The sequence below is a fragment of the Gallinula chloropus genome, assembly GCF_964237585.1.
Source record: "Gallinula chloropus genome assembly, chromosome: 5".
Taxonomy (NCBI): Eukaryota; Metazoa; Chordata; class Aves; order Gruiformes; family Rallidae; genus Gallinula; species Gallinula chloropus.
The window spans coordinates 45,418,066-45,438,039 of NC_140090.1; the positions used below are offsets into that span (position 1 = coordinate 45,418,066).

General features: G+C 38.3%; 1 protein-coding gene across 1 annotated transcript in view; it reads right to left on the minus strand.

Moving 5' to 3' along the window:
* The window catches only part of CTNNA3 (catenin alpha 3), a gene marked incomplete at its 3' end in the record, with an annotated part of 494,076 nt that overhangs the window by 368,922 nt on the left and 105,180 nt on the right, over positions 1–19,974 (minus strand). The window contains exon 5 of the mRNA XM_084264912.1: positions 4,470–4,733. Coding sequence (XP_084121038.1) covers positions 4,470–4,733 — 264 coding nt within the window. The remainder of the gene's footprint in view (positions 1–4,469; positions 4,734–19,974) is intronic.

Below are 19,974 nucleotides of genomic sequence, written 5' to 3' on the forward strand. Positions count from 1 at the left end.
TTTCTGTCTCTACATTTTCTGTGTTGAATTTTGGAGGTTTCATACCACAGCAGAGTATCACAAAAAGTCATGCCAGCGCTACCGCTAGTGCGATTTTCTGTTGTCTATTCTGAAAGATTACAAAAAGTCTAAAAATACATTTATGGACTTATTTTGACAAGCAACAGGATAAACCATTAAACTGGTTTATTGATCTATGTCTGGTATTTATGTACACTTAGGAGATGCAACCTTAAGTTTTAACTACATATTCCCAAGCTCCTAGATTTTCTCAAACCAATGTTCCCCTACCCAGATAAACTCTTTCCAGTCTGTTAAGTGTATGTGCAAGCAGGGGGGGAAAAACTTAAATATTTTAAAGATGAAAACACAGCTATGTATATACTTAAAAGAGCACTATATTAACCCTATTCATATCTCAATTATTTCCAAAATGAAAGATGTAAAAGTTACCTTGATAATGGAAACAATCTCACATGGAATTTTGGAACCAAAGCCAAACTGGGATGGAACCATAATTTGTCCACTAGCAAAGATTAAGCAAAGCAAACAGGTGGTCCACTGCTTTCATCCTCTTTTGCGGAAGTAGAGAAGTTGGAGCTACTTAAGAACTACCTGGCAATTAGAAAATAATTGAAGCTTTTGCCTTCTCTGAGAGAAATGTTGAGATTTTGCCAGGATCGGAAAGACCTGACATGGAGGCTAAAACCCAAAGAAAAGAAAGAGGGATTGGATAGAATGAAGATGGCTTGCTCTTCTACTTTGAAATATCTCCATACACCCTGACCTTTTTGTTGGAACAGATGAAGGTAGACAGGTTCTTCCAAGTAACAGGATAGGAAGTAACTTTGCTTTTGCAGGCAACTTCTTAATTGCCAACGCCTAGAGCCAGGCCTAATTGGAGCAGTTATCCAGGTCTTTAGTGTTGTCATCAGAAGTCTTCCTATTGCAACTAAAACATTACGACTCCCGTCTCCTTTTCTATAATAGCTATTTCCACAGAAGGGAGGAAATGTACCTGAAGATGATTTTCTAGAAGGGTGAAGGCAGTAAGATACCATTTGTTCACATGGACACGTTAAAAGTATTAGTATAGGATATTCCATTTTTCCCCCTTTCTTCTCTGTTGAGCTTCCTTACAATAGTGGCATTATGGCTGAATGCAAAGGAAAACTGCACCTGATTTTACCTGGAGGCAAGTGAAATTACTAAATGCCTCACACAATATGCAGGGCAAGAGATTAGAGAAATGCAGGAAAAGAAATTGTAAAGAATTGATAAGAAGCACCATTAAGGACATTGAAATGCAGGGGAAATTAACCCCTTTCAGCTGCGCCTCTCTAAGAGTGCATAACTTGAAAAGCAGAACCAAAATAGTTCTACAAATGTGTTTTCCTGTGTAACAAGTGTTTAATGACTGCATTATCTAGGTCTTCATTACTGTGACTATATCCAAAGACACAGCAACATTAAAAATGAAAAAGCTTTGACTTTAATGGTTAGCATATTAATACAGATTTGGAAAACTGCATACAACTAGTCATTAATGTTTAAATATTTACCTTTCTTAAAAAATATATTATTAATTTAAACCCAATAGAAAATTTCAAACTACTCCTATACATGAAAGACTCGTTCATGCCAATCTTCTATGAACGACAAGGGAAGCACTCTAAGATAGTAAACCATATCTGCCAACTAGTATATTCAAGTGTTACTACAGAAAGAAACATCTTAATTGATTGTGGAAGATTAAGACAGAGCTCAAGGCTACAGACATTTAGTTTGCAAAATGACTGCCTTCAACTCTCAGATGAAATGAGATTAAAACAGTATTCCTTTAGGAGACAGTGTGTAGAAAGTTCATGCAAAGGTGGACATGTAACATTCACAAAAAAAATTACTAAAGTTCATCTCTAAATTAAAAAAAAAAAGGGTGGGGTGTGCAATGAAACCCAGGAAAAACACAACTTTTGCCCACAGATTATTCTTCAGGCAATCCCACTAAATTTCTATGAGAAAAGGTGATCTAATTTCCAACCCATCAGAAGACACCAGGTATGCAAACAACAGTTCTACAGTTTTACTTTAGCAGGGCTAAACTGTGGTCAGCAGCCTGAGGTCTTAAGCATAAGTGAATATTTAAAGGGAATTATTGGATCCCCATTTGCACCCCGATGGCTCTTCCAATCCATGAAAAAGAAGGATCCTGGGTATCCAGAAAGCCGGTTATATTTCCCAATACTTTGATCTACAATATTTAGACATCTCCTATGTAATTGCTCTAGTAGATAACCATGGGCGTTAAAGGACCATAGATCAGATGAATACCCTGACGGGCAGTCAGGCATGCAAGACCTGTGTCCTGTCGCAAGAACTCTCTTCACACTCAGAAGACACAAAACCAGTCAAAAGCATTAGATAACCTGCCCCACCCACTCTTTTAACACAGACCTTAATATGTAATTAAATCTGCAATGTTACAATTTTGTGTTTACAGTCATCATATGGAGCTTTTTGAGAGGAATTATTGAGAACCTCGTAATTTAACAGCAGCTGCTCTAATTTTACTGGTGGTTTCTCCACCTATAAATCTGTAGTAACTTTAACAGAGCCAGCACAGGCAAAGGAAGAATAACATTGAAAAACATCTAGATACTAGATTGTTGAGTAAGCTCTGTGATGCATTTTCACACTATCAACATTTAATGAGATTTATCCCCAACATACTATTTACTACATCACTATTTCATGGCACTGTATCTGCAGCAATAGGGGAGAGCAAAGGTTATTTCGGCTCCTTAGCCACTAGAAGTTTCTGTAAGGAAATAAAACTGCAACCACCTAATTCATAAAATCATTTTAAGAAGTTAAATGCTCTATAAATTTTGCTTTATCTAACTCACACAGCTTCAATTCCCATTTGCTTTACCTAGGTAAAAATATATTGAAACTCCATAAACAAATGGCTTTTTACAATGGACTTTTATGTTCTTATGTTTCTGAATAAAAGCAAATTAAATCCAAAAGAACTTTTTCTTTCTTTGATTATCACAAATCTGAAATTTTAAAAACAGCAATATAATTAATTACTTTTTAAAAAACTATTAAAATGGTAATGATCACATGATGATGAGAGAGATTAATTCATCTGCAGTGACAAGATGCGATCCTTTTGCCAAATTTTGTTTAAAACATTTGTAAGTAAAACAGGTAAATAATAGCTTTCATGTGAAGTATGTAATTTGTCATTCAGTTTCACTGTAACAAATCATGTATTACTCTTAAATGTTTCTTTTTTTCTTCCATTTATTAAAAAAATTATTAGAAACTATAATTTTGAAAGCCATTGTGAGAAGCAAGGAATGATGATGTTACATGCAATTGCAGCCTGTTCTTTTGGGGGGAAAAAACCTTGTCAGAGTCAACTTTGAGCATGACTGAGAGGTCTGTATTGATCAATAAACCACCACTACAAGATCTGTCTCATGTTTCAATGTATTTCTTTAACCTCCCATTGAAAATTTTAAGACAAAAAAAAAAAATCTATTACTGTTGTTCATCACACCAATTCTTCTGAAAATGTATCAACAATGTTGGAGTTCCAAGGCTGAGATCTGCTAAGTCCAAGCACTTAGCCCCAGAAAGACCCATATTTGTTTAGTAACTTCCATTCCTTTTTTTGATCAAGGCCTACATCAGTTATACAGACAAGGAGCATGGTCTCTCATCTCATCCACAGAAGGTCTTTACTCCATTTTTGGCAGGACAATGGAAAATAACACTGGCAAAAGCCAGAGCGACCATAAGAAAAAGGGAAAGGTCCATACAAAAGCTTAGGATCAGGTCAGGAGTAGATAAAGAACTTTCTCTGAGCATTTGCTTAAATAATGGGAAGTAGAAATGCATGATCTGTGAAAGCAGATTGGTTGTGTTCACTCTAATGGCAAGGGGAAAACAGAAGTAGGTTTCTAAATCCTTCAATTATATAAATAGATAATGATCCTAATGATGATTTTTAGAGTAAAATTCTTCAATTGCATTGAACTGGTTCAAATACAATCAAGGTAGCAGTGACCATGATCATTTGACAGTCACTGTCATCAGTAAACCAAGTAAGTGGTTCTGCCCACTTACTCAAGGATGTGTCTATCTCCATCATTAGTGACACAGTTGGAACTAATTCTTCTCTTCTGTTTAAAGGATGCAAAAAATGAAGCATAGATGAAGACAATTCCAAATTCTTCTGGAGGAAGCGACCCCTCCCAATGAAATAATGCAGAGGCATAGTATTTAGACTAGGACTAACCAGAGCATCAATTTCCAATGCCTTTAGGTCTGTCACTTGGGATAGCAATAGTTAAGTTTTTTTTAAAAAAACAAAACAAACAAACAAAAAAAAACAAACAAAAAAAAAAACCAACAAGAAACACATTTTCCAGAAATGTTGCCATCTCCCATTTACGTACCTCAAGCTCATCAAGTGCACTTCCAAGAGTAGCTGTGTGAGATGTAGGTTGTCCCGTTTTATTCCCAACTCCTTGGGAAGCATTAGAAATTACACTGAGAGCATTCTGTATTTCATTGCAAATTGAATCCTTGCTGGTTGTAAGGGATGCAACATCTGAATGTTCCAAACAAGCTGAACATACTGAATGTAGGAGAGAGGAATTTTCCTTCAGGGATGCACGTGCTGCAGCAATTTCATCTCGCTGATTGCTAGATTTCAAATCCTGTCAGCAAAAGAACATGCTGTTTAGTTCCAAAAGCACTTCAAAGCTGACAAGTAAGGTATAAACATATTTCCCCCCCCCCTGTACTCTGTTTAAGGAAGCATCGAGTTAATTTCATCAAAGGCTGGGAAAATGGACTACAACAGTACTTACAATTGAATCATCTCTATCTCATCAGAAATGAACAATGTGTGTATAAAACAACTCCCATTTTTAGTGGTCCTGTAACCAGCACCACGAACTGTCCATGTTTTGCTTGTTTTTAAGCAGTTTTCCTATGAGAAAACTGGCCTGGACATTAGCTGCGCTTCCTCCCAGACATGTCTTTCTTCATAAGTGATAGAGAAAGACAGGGTTAAGCGAGGAATTCTATGATTGTTGCATCATAACAAGTTTCCTATGTTTGTTTCCCTGCCCCACCAACACATGTGCTAAGCACACAGCAGATCAGGGGTGAGAATCCTGTATTCCTGGGAAACAGGAAGCGCAGGTGTGGAGATGAAAAAGATCCTTGAGAGAAGCCATCTCTGCAACGTGTCACCATGTGTTGCTCCTCTCTCCCAACAAACACACACAAAACATTCAGGGTCCTTACCATACTTGTTTCTCCCTTTTCCACCCAGATCTTCCAGAAACCCTACTGCCTCCTGTCAGCCCAGACAAAAAGGAACATACAGCTCGACAAGGCTGCCAAGTCAAATTTAACTGTTTCTAGGAATCAAGCTTGGGAGCTGTTCTTTGGACAGTTAAAAGTTATGGACTTTGGGGCAACCATATATTCAGCACTAGGATTGTAAGGAGCCTCCTGCCTCATCCTACTTTACTCTAGATGCTCCACCCCACACTTCCCCACTCACCTTCCACATCTTGTCCCTTAGAAAAAAAAAACTAGTAGGTATTTGTAAAATGGCTTGGGTGGAGGAGACAGTTAAATTCAGGGGGAAAAGAAAACAGGAAGGGAAACTAGCACATCAGAACAATAAAAGCCTGTGGCACCAGCTTCAAATGATGAGAAGAGGCACAATGGAGAATGAATGACAAAATGAATGCAAAACTGCTCACAGCCTGCTCTAAAGCAAGCTGAAGTCTTTCTAATTATTTTCCTTTGCATCACATCAGGCTCTATATGCATTATTTAAAAAACATCTCAGTATCCACTTCTCATTGCATCAAGTTTATAAGTTTATGGATGAAGGAAAGAGCACTCAATATTAAATGAACCGATCGTAGGTTTTTAAAATCTCATTTACTGCAAGATACACATTGGTCACAGGATTGCATCTTACATCCTCAGGCTAACTCAGGAATACAATAAAAAACAAACAAAAACCCCACAAAAACCCACCACAAATAAGAGAGACAGAGACAACGAGAGGAGAAGCCAACCATGGAATGAATCACAAAACTGAGTTTTATTGGTCATATTAATGTTCGATCTATTTTTACTTTTTTTCAATAAACCAATAAATAAATGAAACACCAATATGCAGGAATTACTTCAGTGCCCAGTGTGCTCAAATCTAAACAGTAGTGCACCTCTAACCTTGGTATACATCTGCAATTTATCTAGTGCACTCTCAGCAAACTGTTTATTTCTAAACAGAGACTCTTGCTTTAATTACTGAATCTACCTTTCCTACAGTTAAATTACAAGGCAACTGGATGCCCTCTTTTCTTGTGTGCTGCAAGGAAGCTACAGACCTAGAGGTAAGTCAATACAACAGTAGTCTAACAGTCTTCTATCCTTAAGCATTTCTTACTTTGCTGGATCATATGCAAACAATCAAACTCACAAGTTCTTCCAAATGACTTTTCCCCCCTCCCTAAAACAGTACAGTCTAGCCAGGAATGAGGGGTTCATAAGACATTAGAAACTGGCAAGCCAGTAGCCCAAACCCAGTAACGGCAAGGCAGTAACACAGCATCTGGAAACAGTCCCAAAAATTCAGTGTGTTAATATTTTTAAGACACAGAACCTTTTATTTCACACAATACTGTATAAGTTTCAGAATCATGGTATTGGTAAATTCATCTATGAAGAGTGTCACTTTTGTTCAATAACACTTTAAAAAATAAATTAATTAATGCTTAGACCCATGAAATTCATCACTGCTTTTTTTGTTCAGTTGTGAGCCTTGCAAAGTCCCAAAAGAAGCTGTAGGGCCATTGCAAGGAAAGAAAAAAAAAATCTGTTCTTTATCATTCTTAATACATATAATGTTTGACAGCACAATACCTCAGGAAGCCAGCTCTCGTTCACCGAGCATTCGTACCAGCACAACTCCTGGGATCCACGCATCATTGTGTGTATAAATCACACTGCCATATTTTGCACCAGCTGCAGTCAACACAAGGTTCACAAAGGCAGCTTCAAATAAAGTGTGCTGCGGTCCCCTAGCTCACTCTTTGCAGAGACAGATGTCATTGAACTGAGTACTACATCCAGGAACAACAGAGCCACACAAACCACCACAATTTCATACCTCTCCAGAGCTGGGGGACAAAAGCATTAATTTTTATCACAGCTTAAACTTGGGGTTTAGCGTTCAGCTTTCAGTCAAAAGTGGCTGCCAAGTTGCGTGTATGCGGGGATCCAAAGCCAATGACAAAGGCCAAATTCTTCGGAGCATGTTCATTCACTGTTTATCAGGGTAAGGCCCCAGTTTACAGATCTCGTGAGTACTGTGTAGCCTTATTCAGATGAAGATAATTGCTCAACAACAAGAAGGTGAAAAAGCTCTGGGGTCGATACTGCCTGTCACACTGCCCCTCAGCTGTGTCAGTTCTTCCAAGATAACACTGCTTGCATGCAGGTTTTGAAGGGTGATGCGTGTCAGGGCCTGAGAGAGCTACTAGGCCTCAAAGGCCTCAGCTGGGAGCTTGGCCGCCCCCTCAGCCTTGGGCCCTGGTGCCCCAGTTGCACTCACTCACCTTGGGTCCCCGTAGAGCTGTATCATAGGAGTGCCAGACTCCAGCACTGCCACAGCTGCCCCCCTTCTCGGCCACGGGCCCCCACTCCAAACCTCAGCCTGCAGACTGCCCTCTGGAGCTCAGCCCTGCCCTGTCACCATGGTGCTTCTGTGGTATCACTGGACCACCTCTCACCCTGTTACCCTCACCTGGATCCAGGGAGTGGCTTCCCAGCTGCTCCTCAGCCTGCCAAGTCACCACAAACTTTCCTGATGGTCTGGAGACCTGGCTGAACACAGTTACCATCACTGGCCATGCCCTGCTCACTTTGGCGCAGTGGGCAGCCGGACAGGACCCTGGCTGGCAAGGCCGCTGCCTCAGAGAGCAGCCAGCCCTTGCTGCACCCCACAATACCTTCTTCTGAACAGATAAACCCCTACCAGCAACAGGGATTGCCCCTCACAAACTCTGTCATAAAAGAGACCCTGCCAGCTCTACCAAATGCTAACTTCACAGAAGTTGAACAACATGACCTAATGGTCTCTTTCCTCCATGTCAGCCTTTTAACCATACATCTGAGCTGATGACCTACACAAATGACTGTAATCATATAGAAAAGAGACACAAGTGCACATTAGGAAGACATCTGCCAGAGGATAATGGCTTTGTCAGGACAAACAAAACATCACTAGATCACAGAGCTGTACTAAACTGACAGAAAACTCTTAAAAGTATCTCACCTGCTCCTTCACAGACAAAGCATGGATTCCCAAAGCTAGTTCATCTGCGCTTTGTCTTTTTTTTTAAATACATAGCCCTCCAGAGTTGATTCCAGTATAAACAGGTAGATGAAATAAACTAACACTGCTGTGCTCCAGGAATGCAAAGTGGTTTTCTTTCTTGTTTCTCTTTGACAGGCAATACCAAAACACTGACAACCCCCAAAACAACATAGTTTATAGAAGTAAGCAATTTTAAAAGAGGTATCTATAAAGACTGACTAGATCTGGAAACAAAAACAGGGACCTATCTTTCCAAAGCAGCAAAAAAATATGTGCTTGGTTATCAGGAGTTCCAAGCTAACTTTCTACTAACAGTCTTAACTGGCCTCAAGATTTATTTTTTCAGACTTGAAAAGTTTATCAGCAGTCCTTAGTGTCTTGTGCTAAACTATACACCAGCATGTATACAGAGTACATAACCACCACATATATAGACACACACACACACCCTGTATGGCTATAATCTGTAGGCAGAGTTTGTTTTTATCAGCCTTATGCATAAATGCTCAAAATGTCAAGTGGCACAGTACAAAGCCACATCAATGTTAACACAGGACTAAGCCTTCAATAATCCTCTCTGAATCTAAGACTACTCCACAGTCTTTATAAAGCTATAACTTTCAGCCAACAAAGTAGGAAACATCTTTACAGCACTGAGGTTGCCAGTAGAAGGGAAGTCTTGTACCTTTCTATCTATGCCTATTTACTATTAAAACATTCTCAACTGATACATAATACCAGAGAAAAGCAAAGCTATCTTATACAAAGTATCAAAACCTGCCCATGACTAGTTAATACAACAGGGTTTTTTTCAATTTACTGATGTTTTTCAGGAATTTTCTGTTCTGCTAGGGAAGATCAGTTTTCTTTTGATGACTTGGTTGCAACCACTGCACAATATTATGTCTCATGCTTCAGCAACTTCTAGCCCAGTTACAGATGATAGAGCAACACCTTGCTGTCACTTCTCCATCCATTATTTCAAGATTTGGTCCTCACATTTCTAATACCCTGCTCTATTTGCTTCCTAGCTGAAGTTACTGATTTTGAAAGGTAGCAAAGCAATTTTTCCCTACAAGAATTAATGTAAGATTTTTTTCTTTAAGTCCAGCAAACCTTTTTCTACAAGCATACACTACTTAATATATTAGCTCACAGAGGTTTTCTCCTGGTACAGTTACAGTCACATTTGTCATCAATGAGCTTGGCTGGAACATTCATCAGAACTTAGGAACCTCCAGAAGGTCTTACCACATGAAGGAGGAGACAAATAAAAATGTGAAGGGAGAGGCAGTGAGGAAAAAGAGAGAGAGGAAATACAGCAGAAATACAGCTGAATTTAAAGAGAGTCAACCAGGAAACAGGAGATACACCACTTAAGGAAGATTAAGATGAAGAAATAATGGATGTGAAGGAGTCGCAGATATACCAACCACACTTGGTTCCAAGCACTTGAAAAACAAGATAGCCAGTGTAGAAACAACAAAAAGTAGGGCAATGGCAGCCTACAGTCCTTTTATGCTATTTAATGAGTAAAGCCGCAATCTTTTCTTTGTAAAGAAAAAAAAATTACTAAAGCAGCAATTTTTCTTTGTTAAGATTTCTACCTAAGGAATACCTTCTCTTTATGCTGCTGTCAAATACAGATTAACGTTTTCAGAAGGTCACAGTTTTCATGGCATAATTTTCCTTTCTGATCTAAACTTCTTTTTTTTTTCCACTGTCTAGTTCTTAACATGACTTGGAGATAGATCTCTTTCCAGACAACTAAAGAAGTGGTAGGTGTAACCATTTATTTCAGAAAAACATTGCATCAGTTATTGTTATTTTGACCTACGTTGCTTAAAAATCCATCTTACACTTTCAACTACATCATCTGCTTGTTAACATCCATCCTTGAGAGAAAAAAAAAGCAGACTGACATACATTTCTGGCAGTCAAGATAACGTATAATTAAATGTAAAGCTCAATACAAAAGCAACCTACCCCAGTTTTCAATAGACAAGGAATGTGTGCACACATGCCTAAGTAATACCAGGCAGACAATGCAGAACATGGAACCTGAAGTAGGAAGTTCAGAAGATGTGCCAAAGCAGAACCTAACTTATTTCATAAGCATAAAAACACCTGAAATCCGATATTTGTGAGAAATCACAGGATGAAACTATTCTATAAACATTTGTACCAAAAAATCAAAGTAAAACACATTGAGCAAGGTGCAGTACAAGATCTTTCATGCTGCAGTTATTCCAAGGTGTGGAAAATACAAAGTACTGACATTCATATATAGTACAATGCAGAGAATATAGTAGCTGTTAAAGATTTGAGGAAATACTTTGGCCTGGAATTTTTTCAGTGGAAGATGACTCACCAAAAAAAGTGGCAGAATTACATTTATTCACAATTACTTCTGTAATTTCATTACATTCTCCTTATAGCATCCGCAATTTTTTTACTTGTTTCTTTTTTCAGATTTTAAAATTAGAAGGATTTTTTTTATATTTATTATACTGAAAACATTTTCATTCTCTGCCTTAGTGGTGTTAGGCTACTTAGAAACAACTTAAGTAAAACCAGTATTAGTGAAAGATCGTGTTGAACATGGCCCACTAGCATTTCCACTGATACACACTGTTTAACAGACACCAAACAAATAGATCTTTCACATTTAGCCTGTTGTGGTTTAGCCTGTCTAAATGTATTCCATCTGCCACAAGAGTTCAGGATCTCTCTCTCCAACAAATCAACTCAAGTTCCCCTGGGTACAAGTTTCTCCTGGTCTTGAGCAGAGTGCGGTTCAATTTTCCTAGACTTAATATCTTCGTATGAAAGATGTGAAGTCATCAACAATAAACAGGTACACGACTCATATCAGGCAGCCTGTTCCAACTGCTGTTTTCTCACAGATTATATACTCAACAAACATTCATTACCTTTGTTCCTTCTCTCCATTTCCAGTTACAATTTAACCATTTTTAACATGCATTATAAATATTTCCCAATATTTAAAATTAGCTAGTTTCCTTTTTTCTAATTTAAAAAAGTCCAAACCCAAACCAAGCTGAATCAAGTAAATCAGTGTCACAGCCTCACACAGATGCATGCAATCCAAATGCTGCAGGGAATATCAAGTTTCTGTAACATAAAGACACATACAACTGACGTGCGCTAAGAGTGGCACTCAAGCAAATGGAACTGAAGTGCTAATCCATCAAAACAAGCTTATTAGCATTACCAATTTCAGAAATGATAACAGTAGGTTTTGTTGTTGCTGCTCAGCTTTAACTGCAAAATGAGCTGGTTTCAAGTATTCTTTATGGACAATACTGCATATCAGTTTAAGGGTTTTTTTAACACTGTTCTGCATGCCTGGCTAACACTTACAGGACAGCAACAGCTCAGAGCAAGGAAGAAAACCCTAAGCCCTTGAGCTCTGTACTGAATGTTAATGTATTTGTATATGATAGATTTAATACAGGACTGAGAATAAATGACTTCCAGCAACTGCACTCTGGACCTATAAATCGCTGTGAGTACTAAAAAATCCATACAGAGGAAGAACAGCTGTATAATTTACAGTATCAGTATCTGTCAAGAAATGCTGCAAATACAGAACTTGATTTCTTTGTTTTAGCATTCCTATAAAAATTAGAAATTACCTGTACACAGGTTCTATTTAGAACTTTTATCCATCTTCCTTGATGGCAATTCAATGCAGAACATCATTTAATTCTTACCAGTGTTAAACAAAATTCAAAATGCGTAAACACCAAAACAGTTTTATAAAATAAATGTAAGAAGTGTGTAAAAAGCCAGTGATTAGCACATTATATTTTAGATGGAATAGGCTTTGAGAAAAATCAGAGAAATATGGTACTCTGATCAGACGATTTATACTACACAAGAGATGCATGCTACACAATTCCACAAGAAGAAAACCTCAGGGGCAAAGGTCTAAACAGTTGGATTTTTCTCCAGACGCATCCTTACCAACAGTACAGACAGCCACCATATCACACACTCCTATTCTTCTTCACGCTTGAGAGAATTTTCCATCACCTTCACAGCATAGTGCAAGCAGCCCAAAAGTATGACCCAATATACTATAAAAATACACAGTATTAACAACAGTAGCTATAAAAATGGTACACACTGTAACCAATAGCAATAACCTGCAGAGTTTCACAGAAGAAATCCAAAGGTTTGGGTCCCAAAGTCGCATATTCTTTCAACAGTTACACGTGATTGTTTATTTGTGAAGATGAAGCAATGGATTTAAGGGACAAACAAGATCTGAATTTGTACTTAACAAGGAAGTATAACTTACCAGACTGTTTTGATTCAGAAAATGAGAAAAACTTATTTTTTTTAAACAACAGACATTTTAACAGTTGTTTTAACAAAAAACATTCTTTAATAACATCTTCATAGTTCCTTCAAGAATGAGATCAGTATGGAACTGCATTGCCTAGTACATCTATTAACTTAATAAATTACTGTCTGTTAAGAGTAGTTTAAACCCCCATTTTAGTGTATAGATCACGTCCCACAGTTTATAGTTGAAGTGACTCAGAGAAAATGTGTACCTGGTTTGATAGCAAGTAACAGCTAACCCTGTAGTGAACTTCTTATAAAGGGTAAGGTTGGTAAATACCGTGTTCTTCATCTCTAAATATATAAGAAATCAGATGTTCAAGTCCCATGAAAAAAACCCCACAGAGGTAAGCTGATTTGAAAGAAGACATTCCTTTATGATTTTTCATGCAGAAAAGTTCCAATACAAAATTTCCATTTTTCTAAACAGAATGCTCTTTTAAAAAGTTGAGTCCTATGAAAGCCCTTCAAACTACCAGATTTCAGCTTTATCCCTGTAGCAGACACATAACACTACATAACAAAAAAGCAAGGCTGTTTGCAAGTATTACCTCACATGGCACTAGCTGTTATGATACAGCGGGTTCAACACAATTCTTAACCTTAATACCAGGGGTACCACAGACAACATGCTCCAACACAGCCATGTTCAGAAAAAACAACATCCAAAGTATAATGAAACTCATAAATACAAGAAAAAGCAGTGGAAAGCAATCATAGTTTAAAGTTCGTTAGGGAAAATTGATCGAGGATCCCATGGATCCTGAGAAACACTGAAATGTTTACCTTCCCCAAACTGATCTTTAATATATTAGTTACAAAGTTGCACTGTACCTCCTAAAGAATAAAATGAGTCCAGAGGTGATCACAGCTATCAGCAGAAACAAACGAATTTGCTTCCCTTTGTTATCACCCCCTACCTCAGAACAGATTCAATGAGCCTATAATTGTCCTTCCCCTGCAAGAGAAGAAATGCTGAAGAACTTCCAGCTCCAAGCAGCAGCATTACTCAAATGCCCTCTGCCCACGCACATGCTGACTTCCCAGTTTTTATGACCTAAGAGATAGAAACCCATAGGCACCTGTCCTTATAGTCATCATTTTTCCTTATTAATTAAATCTTTCTATTAGCAGTGAAAATATTCTGTAAATGGCTAAAAACACGTTATCAGAATTAGTTGGATTTGGTTTTCCTTTTTGTTTGGCTCTTCTTCTGTTTTTTTCTTTTTTTGCCTAATGATAGCATCAACAGTGTGGGAGAACACTGATGAATTACAACATCCAGAGATTCAGCTAATTAAACTGCTTGAGAAGTTTTCGAGTTCAAGGGTTTTGTTTAAGTACAGTTATTCTCTGTTTCAAGTCTTTGCTTTGGAGCAACTTATTATTTTTCGTATAAGCGCCTCAACATAATAAGCCTTAATAGACTGCACACATTGCTGTGACTGGCAGTTTGGCACAAGGGATAATGAGATCAAGTTTTCCATTGAAGAAAGGTCACTGTCAGAAAAAATATATTTATCAGTAGCATTTCTAGTTAGAAACTACAGTACTGTAAGGGCCTCAGACAATTTAAGGTGCCCAGGACAGCCTTCCTGGTTGGGAAATATTTACATTACTCACTCTCAAGTGTTTAGAAATAACCCATATTTTCCTCTGTTCAATAAAAAGACACCTCATTAGCGTTAGCTAAACCTCAGAATCTTGTAAAATAAATGGTACAATCTTCAGTAAATATTTCAAGTGATTAAGTAAAAATCTTGGAAAGAAACACAAATCATTTTATTTAAGAAAGAAAAGGGTTAAACATAATATCAGTTTTCCTCTGCTTCCCTTATGACATGATTCTGTGCAGATAGATTAGAAAATTCAGGAAAGACGGGTATATTTTATGCTTCCTCAAAAAAACCCAAACCTACAAGCTTCCTGGTTTCTCAAGTTTTTAAGAGTTCAGAGGAAGGCAGCTAAGACTCCAGCTGTGCTGGAGCATGAGCACGTAGCATGTGTCTGCAGGAACCAGGTTTACTCAGACTCGAAAAGAGAAGGGGGCACAAATGGAGGGATCCCATTTACAGTCTACCATTACAAAGAGGGATGTTACAGAGAAGGTGGAGCTTGATTGTCAGAGATCCACAGCTAAAGGAAGACAGGAAAGCAAATGAACATCTAGACGTACAGGAAGAAAAGAAGTTCACAAACAGTTGATGTACCACAACAGGGACCTAGAGAGCTTATGAAATTTTTCTTCCTTAAAGCTATTCAGAAGTTGACCAGACAGGACCTGAACAGCGTGATCTAACTTAAAATAAAACCCTGCTTTTAGCAAAAATATTGGACTAGAACTCTGGAGGTCCCTTTCAGCTAAAATATGACGCTAACTTTCATTATTCAAGGACTAAAAGTGAATTTTCTGTAGCTTTATGGAAAGTCAGGTATCTTCAGAGAATTACAGAATAGCCAAGTCCCGCTTCAATGGTCCCCACTGAGGGAAAGGATAAGCAATTTATTGTTACAGAAGATTCAAAACCAGAGACACATAAAGCACTAAACCTCCAAGTTACTTCGAGGCCCTGGTTATGCATCTTTGACACCGAGAGCTCCTACTATACAAAGCTGGCAAAACTTGTCATTGTGAAAAGCTAACTGGCCCATATTGCACAAACCTGACAGACTGGAAGGAGGAAACATTTCAGTAGAGATCTCTCTCCCCCATGTAGGACTTTAAATTCCACTTAAATTTGGACAAACTTAGAGGAAAATAAACCACAAACTGCAGGTGAGAGATAAAGTGGGAAAATGCTCATTCTGCATCGGCTTGGGTAACGCTTCCCTTCATGAAAAAATCTGCTTCCAGTTGGTCATCATTTTGACAAATGAACAGGTGGTGCTAAAACTGATCACATCCAGTATCTGGAGGGTTTGGAGGGGGGGTCCATATTTAATGCTTTGTTTACAGAAAGGATGGGTTCAGGCACTTTCAACTCACAGGCTAAGGAAAGCCTTCTCCCCATGTTAATATAGTCTGAGCAGTAATTTCCTCAGAAAAACAGTGTTTCCATGGTTTTTGTTAAGAACCAATTTAAAATGTGCTTCCCTTAATATCATGTAAAGTTGCAGTTGCAACAACAACAGATCAAGTACAAGATAACCTACAGCATAACAGTTAGGGCACTTTCCTGAGGGGACAAAAAAAAAAAAACTCAAAATCCATTATCCTGGAAGACTGCTCTGACATGAAGCCACATCGTGTCAGTGCACCAGGGTAGACAAGGTAAAGGAGCAGAAAGACAGTATCTTCATCTCTTCCTTATTTGTTTTGTCACACTGAAAATCCTTTTAAACTGTAAGCCTATGTCACAAACTCAATGTGAAAAAGCAATTTTATCTAAATTGGTTTTAAAAGCTATTCTTTAAGCAAGAAAGTTATTCCTCCATGCTAATTATAAGACATCATATTAAACAAATCAAATACTATTCTTGCAGTTAGTCACCGAGTGCATAGTTTGGCTACTTCTCACAAAATAAAAACAAAACTCTACAGAATTAAAGCAATTATCCATAATTGCCATGTTAGCCTTTGGAGGCCTGACAGGAAAAAATAGAAGAGCCTACAGACAGCAAACTATCTGTACCCCACCCAAGCTCATTCCTCATCACAAGGAACACTTCCTATATATTACCTGATGCCTGCCACATACTTTTCTCCCCAAAACCAGTTGGCCAGCATTTCGGTCTGCTCCATCAGCCTCCTGCAGAGACAGCCCCTTTGCTGCTCACAATTACAGCCATGAGCAAGACCTGTGCACAGAAGCCCGCCTTTCCCAACCTTTAATGAGAAAAAACTCCACAAGAATACAGCAGCACACCACCCAGCAGAAGTCTGTCAATTATGAACAGTGAAAATATAAATAAGCAATATCCTGCAGTTCTGACATAGTCTCTACGTGCTCATGAGCATGCGAGAGACCATGACTGGGATACAGGGTCTGACATACACTGAGGGAAGCAAAAATGAGGGGAAAAATGAAGTGAAGCATATATGGAAGATGAAAATACGGAAGAAAAAAGTTACAAACCATGAATGTTAAATTAAGGAAGGAGGTAGAGGAAAAGCTAAAGGCAAGAAGCATAAGGTACACGTTACCATCAGGCTTCGGCACTACGTGGTACTAAGATCTACGGCCTTCTCAGGGCATTTGATTTGGCAGGTAAACACAGAAGTCCTTCATGATAAAGAGGGAAAGATGGATTCCAATATACCAGGTGTCACAGAGCACAGAAAGAAACCTCATTTTCTCTGTCTCCTGCCTTCCTCTACAACAGGCTCCCTTTTTCTCTCCAGCTGTGTGTCAAGGAAAGAAAATAGATATTGTAGGTGGGAACGGAGGCTCAGCAGCCAGCACTGAAACTACTACCATGGCCATAACCTTGGATTTTAGATTTCATTAGAAAGGTCTCATTAGTAAAATGAGGCCAGGTAAGTCAGTCTAAGCAGCACCATACTTCACATAGCAAATACTTTATCAAGCAGGAACCATCTTGACACATGTAGCATCTAAAAACTTACTTTTCCTCACTTCATGCAGTAATGTAGTTCCACACGCTCCGCAAGCACTGAACACATAAACATTATTAGGACCCTATACTTCTGCTGGCAGCCACTCCTTTAGCCAAATACCAAGTTACCAATGAGCCTAGAACTTCCCACACAAACCCAAAACAGCATCTTTGCAAAATATTGTGAATACAATACTGCAAAATAAACAACATCAGTCATCTTTTCTATTTCTGGACTTGTTTTTTAAAAAGTTAACTCAGACATTTCTGTCATTGACTAGCTAAGTACTGCCCAATTAATTTAAATTTAATTACTTTCATCTCATTACAGTATCAATCATTTGTTTGCAGCATGCTCCCAAATTCTAAAATTTACAAGTATCCAGAGCGTTTTTCATTTACAATTCTGGATGAGTGGTGTCATTTCCTGGGTTAATGAAGTAAATTATATGCTTGCTTTATTCACCCTAAACCACACTACAATCAATGTAGTATTTTATAATCTCAGAGTTGTAAACTACATTTATATAAAAAACTGCAGTACAGTCCTTTTGTCTTGGAAAGTTTATTTAACATGAAAATGTTTCATTTCTTCCAGAGTATTCTTGTGATATATTAAAGCAGCATTAAACTTTTTTCATAAGACAATTCCTCACTGTTAGAATGATAAATCACACTCAATGACTACCTAATCAATTTACTTTTTAGATTATTAGAACATCATTTCTGAAAAGTGAACAGAATTTTTAAAATATAATCCTTCAGAGACCTGATCTTCAAAGCTAAGCAGCATAACTGTCTTCTCAAAGGGAACAAATCTTTTGTATTTCATAATAACTGTCTATTTTTACACAATATTAGAGAACTTATTCTTGCTCAGGAAAAAAAGCTCAGGCACTTCTTCCAGCATGAAGGTGAGGTGCAGTTCTGTATTTCTATATTTCAAAAGGAAATTTCATACATCCCCCAATAGATTTACAGACTTTAAATTTGTGAACTGTGTTCTGGTTCTGCGATACTGTTTCTGAGAGAGGAGAAGATCTCCATTTCTCTGCTGGCAGAATTTGTTGTAGGCTTGCTTAGCAGCAGCTGAGATCAGAGTGTCAGCATACAGCCACCACATAAACCTAACATGAGGGACACTTTGCTCCTGACACAAAGCACCACATACAGGTCATGCTATAAACAGATGGGAGAAACTACATGGAAAGGAGAAAAACATGCGAGCAGAGGGATGTGTCATTTTTAGACACACTTTCTGCTTTTTAGTCTCTTAAGCACTCCCTGGTTAGAAGAGGAAAGGGATGGAGTAAGAGGCGACAGCATCGTAATTATAAGGGGCAGCAGCAATTTTAGGAAAGCATGTCTCAGTAACAGCAACAAAACAGAAATCTCTCTCTCCTTTTAAGAATCACAGAAGTGGAAAGAATAGCACCTGGCACACGAGCTGTCTACAGGAGAGCTAAAGACTAGTGGTCCCAAAGAGGAACAAAAGCCATATGGACTCCTGCAAGCCCACAGACTGCCATGAGGTTCCGCAGAGTCCAGCTGCACTGCAACCTCGCTCCAGGGCTCACAAGACAGAGCAGAGAAGGTTCTGCACGTGGACTCCCCCAGCACGTCAGCAACTATATACTGCCACAGCTAAACAGTCCTTCCCTTTAACATCACTCATGCTGATCAAATACCAGTAAAAATTACTCCTATCTCAGTCTGTGAAACCATACATTTCCCAAGTTTGGGGGGTCTTTTTGCACTGGCTTTGTGGTTTTTTGGTTGGGCTTATGTTTTGTTTGGGTGGCTTTTTTTTTTGCTCTAATAACCATCCCCTGAAACCAAAGAAATCTGTTTAAAAGTTGTCTAACATAACTTCAGTGTTCTTCAGCCCACATTTTCTCTATAGAATCGTGAGCAAACTGGAACTCTATTAAGAAACTAGCATGGAAAATATTCTTCCATTAAAGTGCTACTCAAAGACTAACCAAAATAACCCAAAAAACCCCACCCAAAAAAGATATTTAACAAATGCATACACCTGCATTCTGGATATTCACTCCACTTACAACACCCACACAGCAGCTGTGCAATGTCTGTTATTACCCATTTTTCCTACTTTTTAGACACTCTTCTAACTTAGAGAAAAATCCTTTGTCCTTGTTAAGCAGTCACAGAATGCCAATTTCTAGATTTAAAATCAGTCTCATCAATCACTTCAGCACAGAAAAATGTCCCAAATGCAAAACATTAGAAATTCTTTTGAGCGCTGTATTTAGAACTCAGGTTTGTGAAAGCCAGTGAAATATTTTCAAGTCTGCTGCTGATTCAGCCTGTTAATACCATGCTAAGAGTAGGAAGCTGCCAAAAAAATCCAAACAGATAATAACAATTCCCATTGGAAAACAATCTTGATAATTACAGTCTCTTCAGATAATCAAGGGGGAAAAGTAATCTCTATGAGAACACGTTCTATTCTATCATATCAAAATTCTTTCCGTAGCATTTATAGGTAGCATTTAATAGCTGCTATATTGCAAGGAAACTTTCTGATGGCTCTGGGCCAGTGTCACATATGTTGTCAGACAACTTGGGGCATATCTGGCAACTCTTCTGAGGCACTG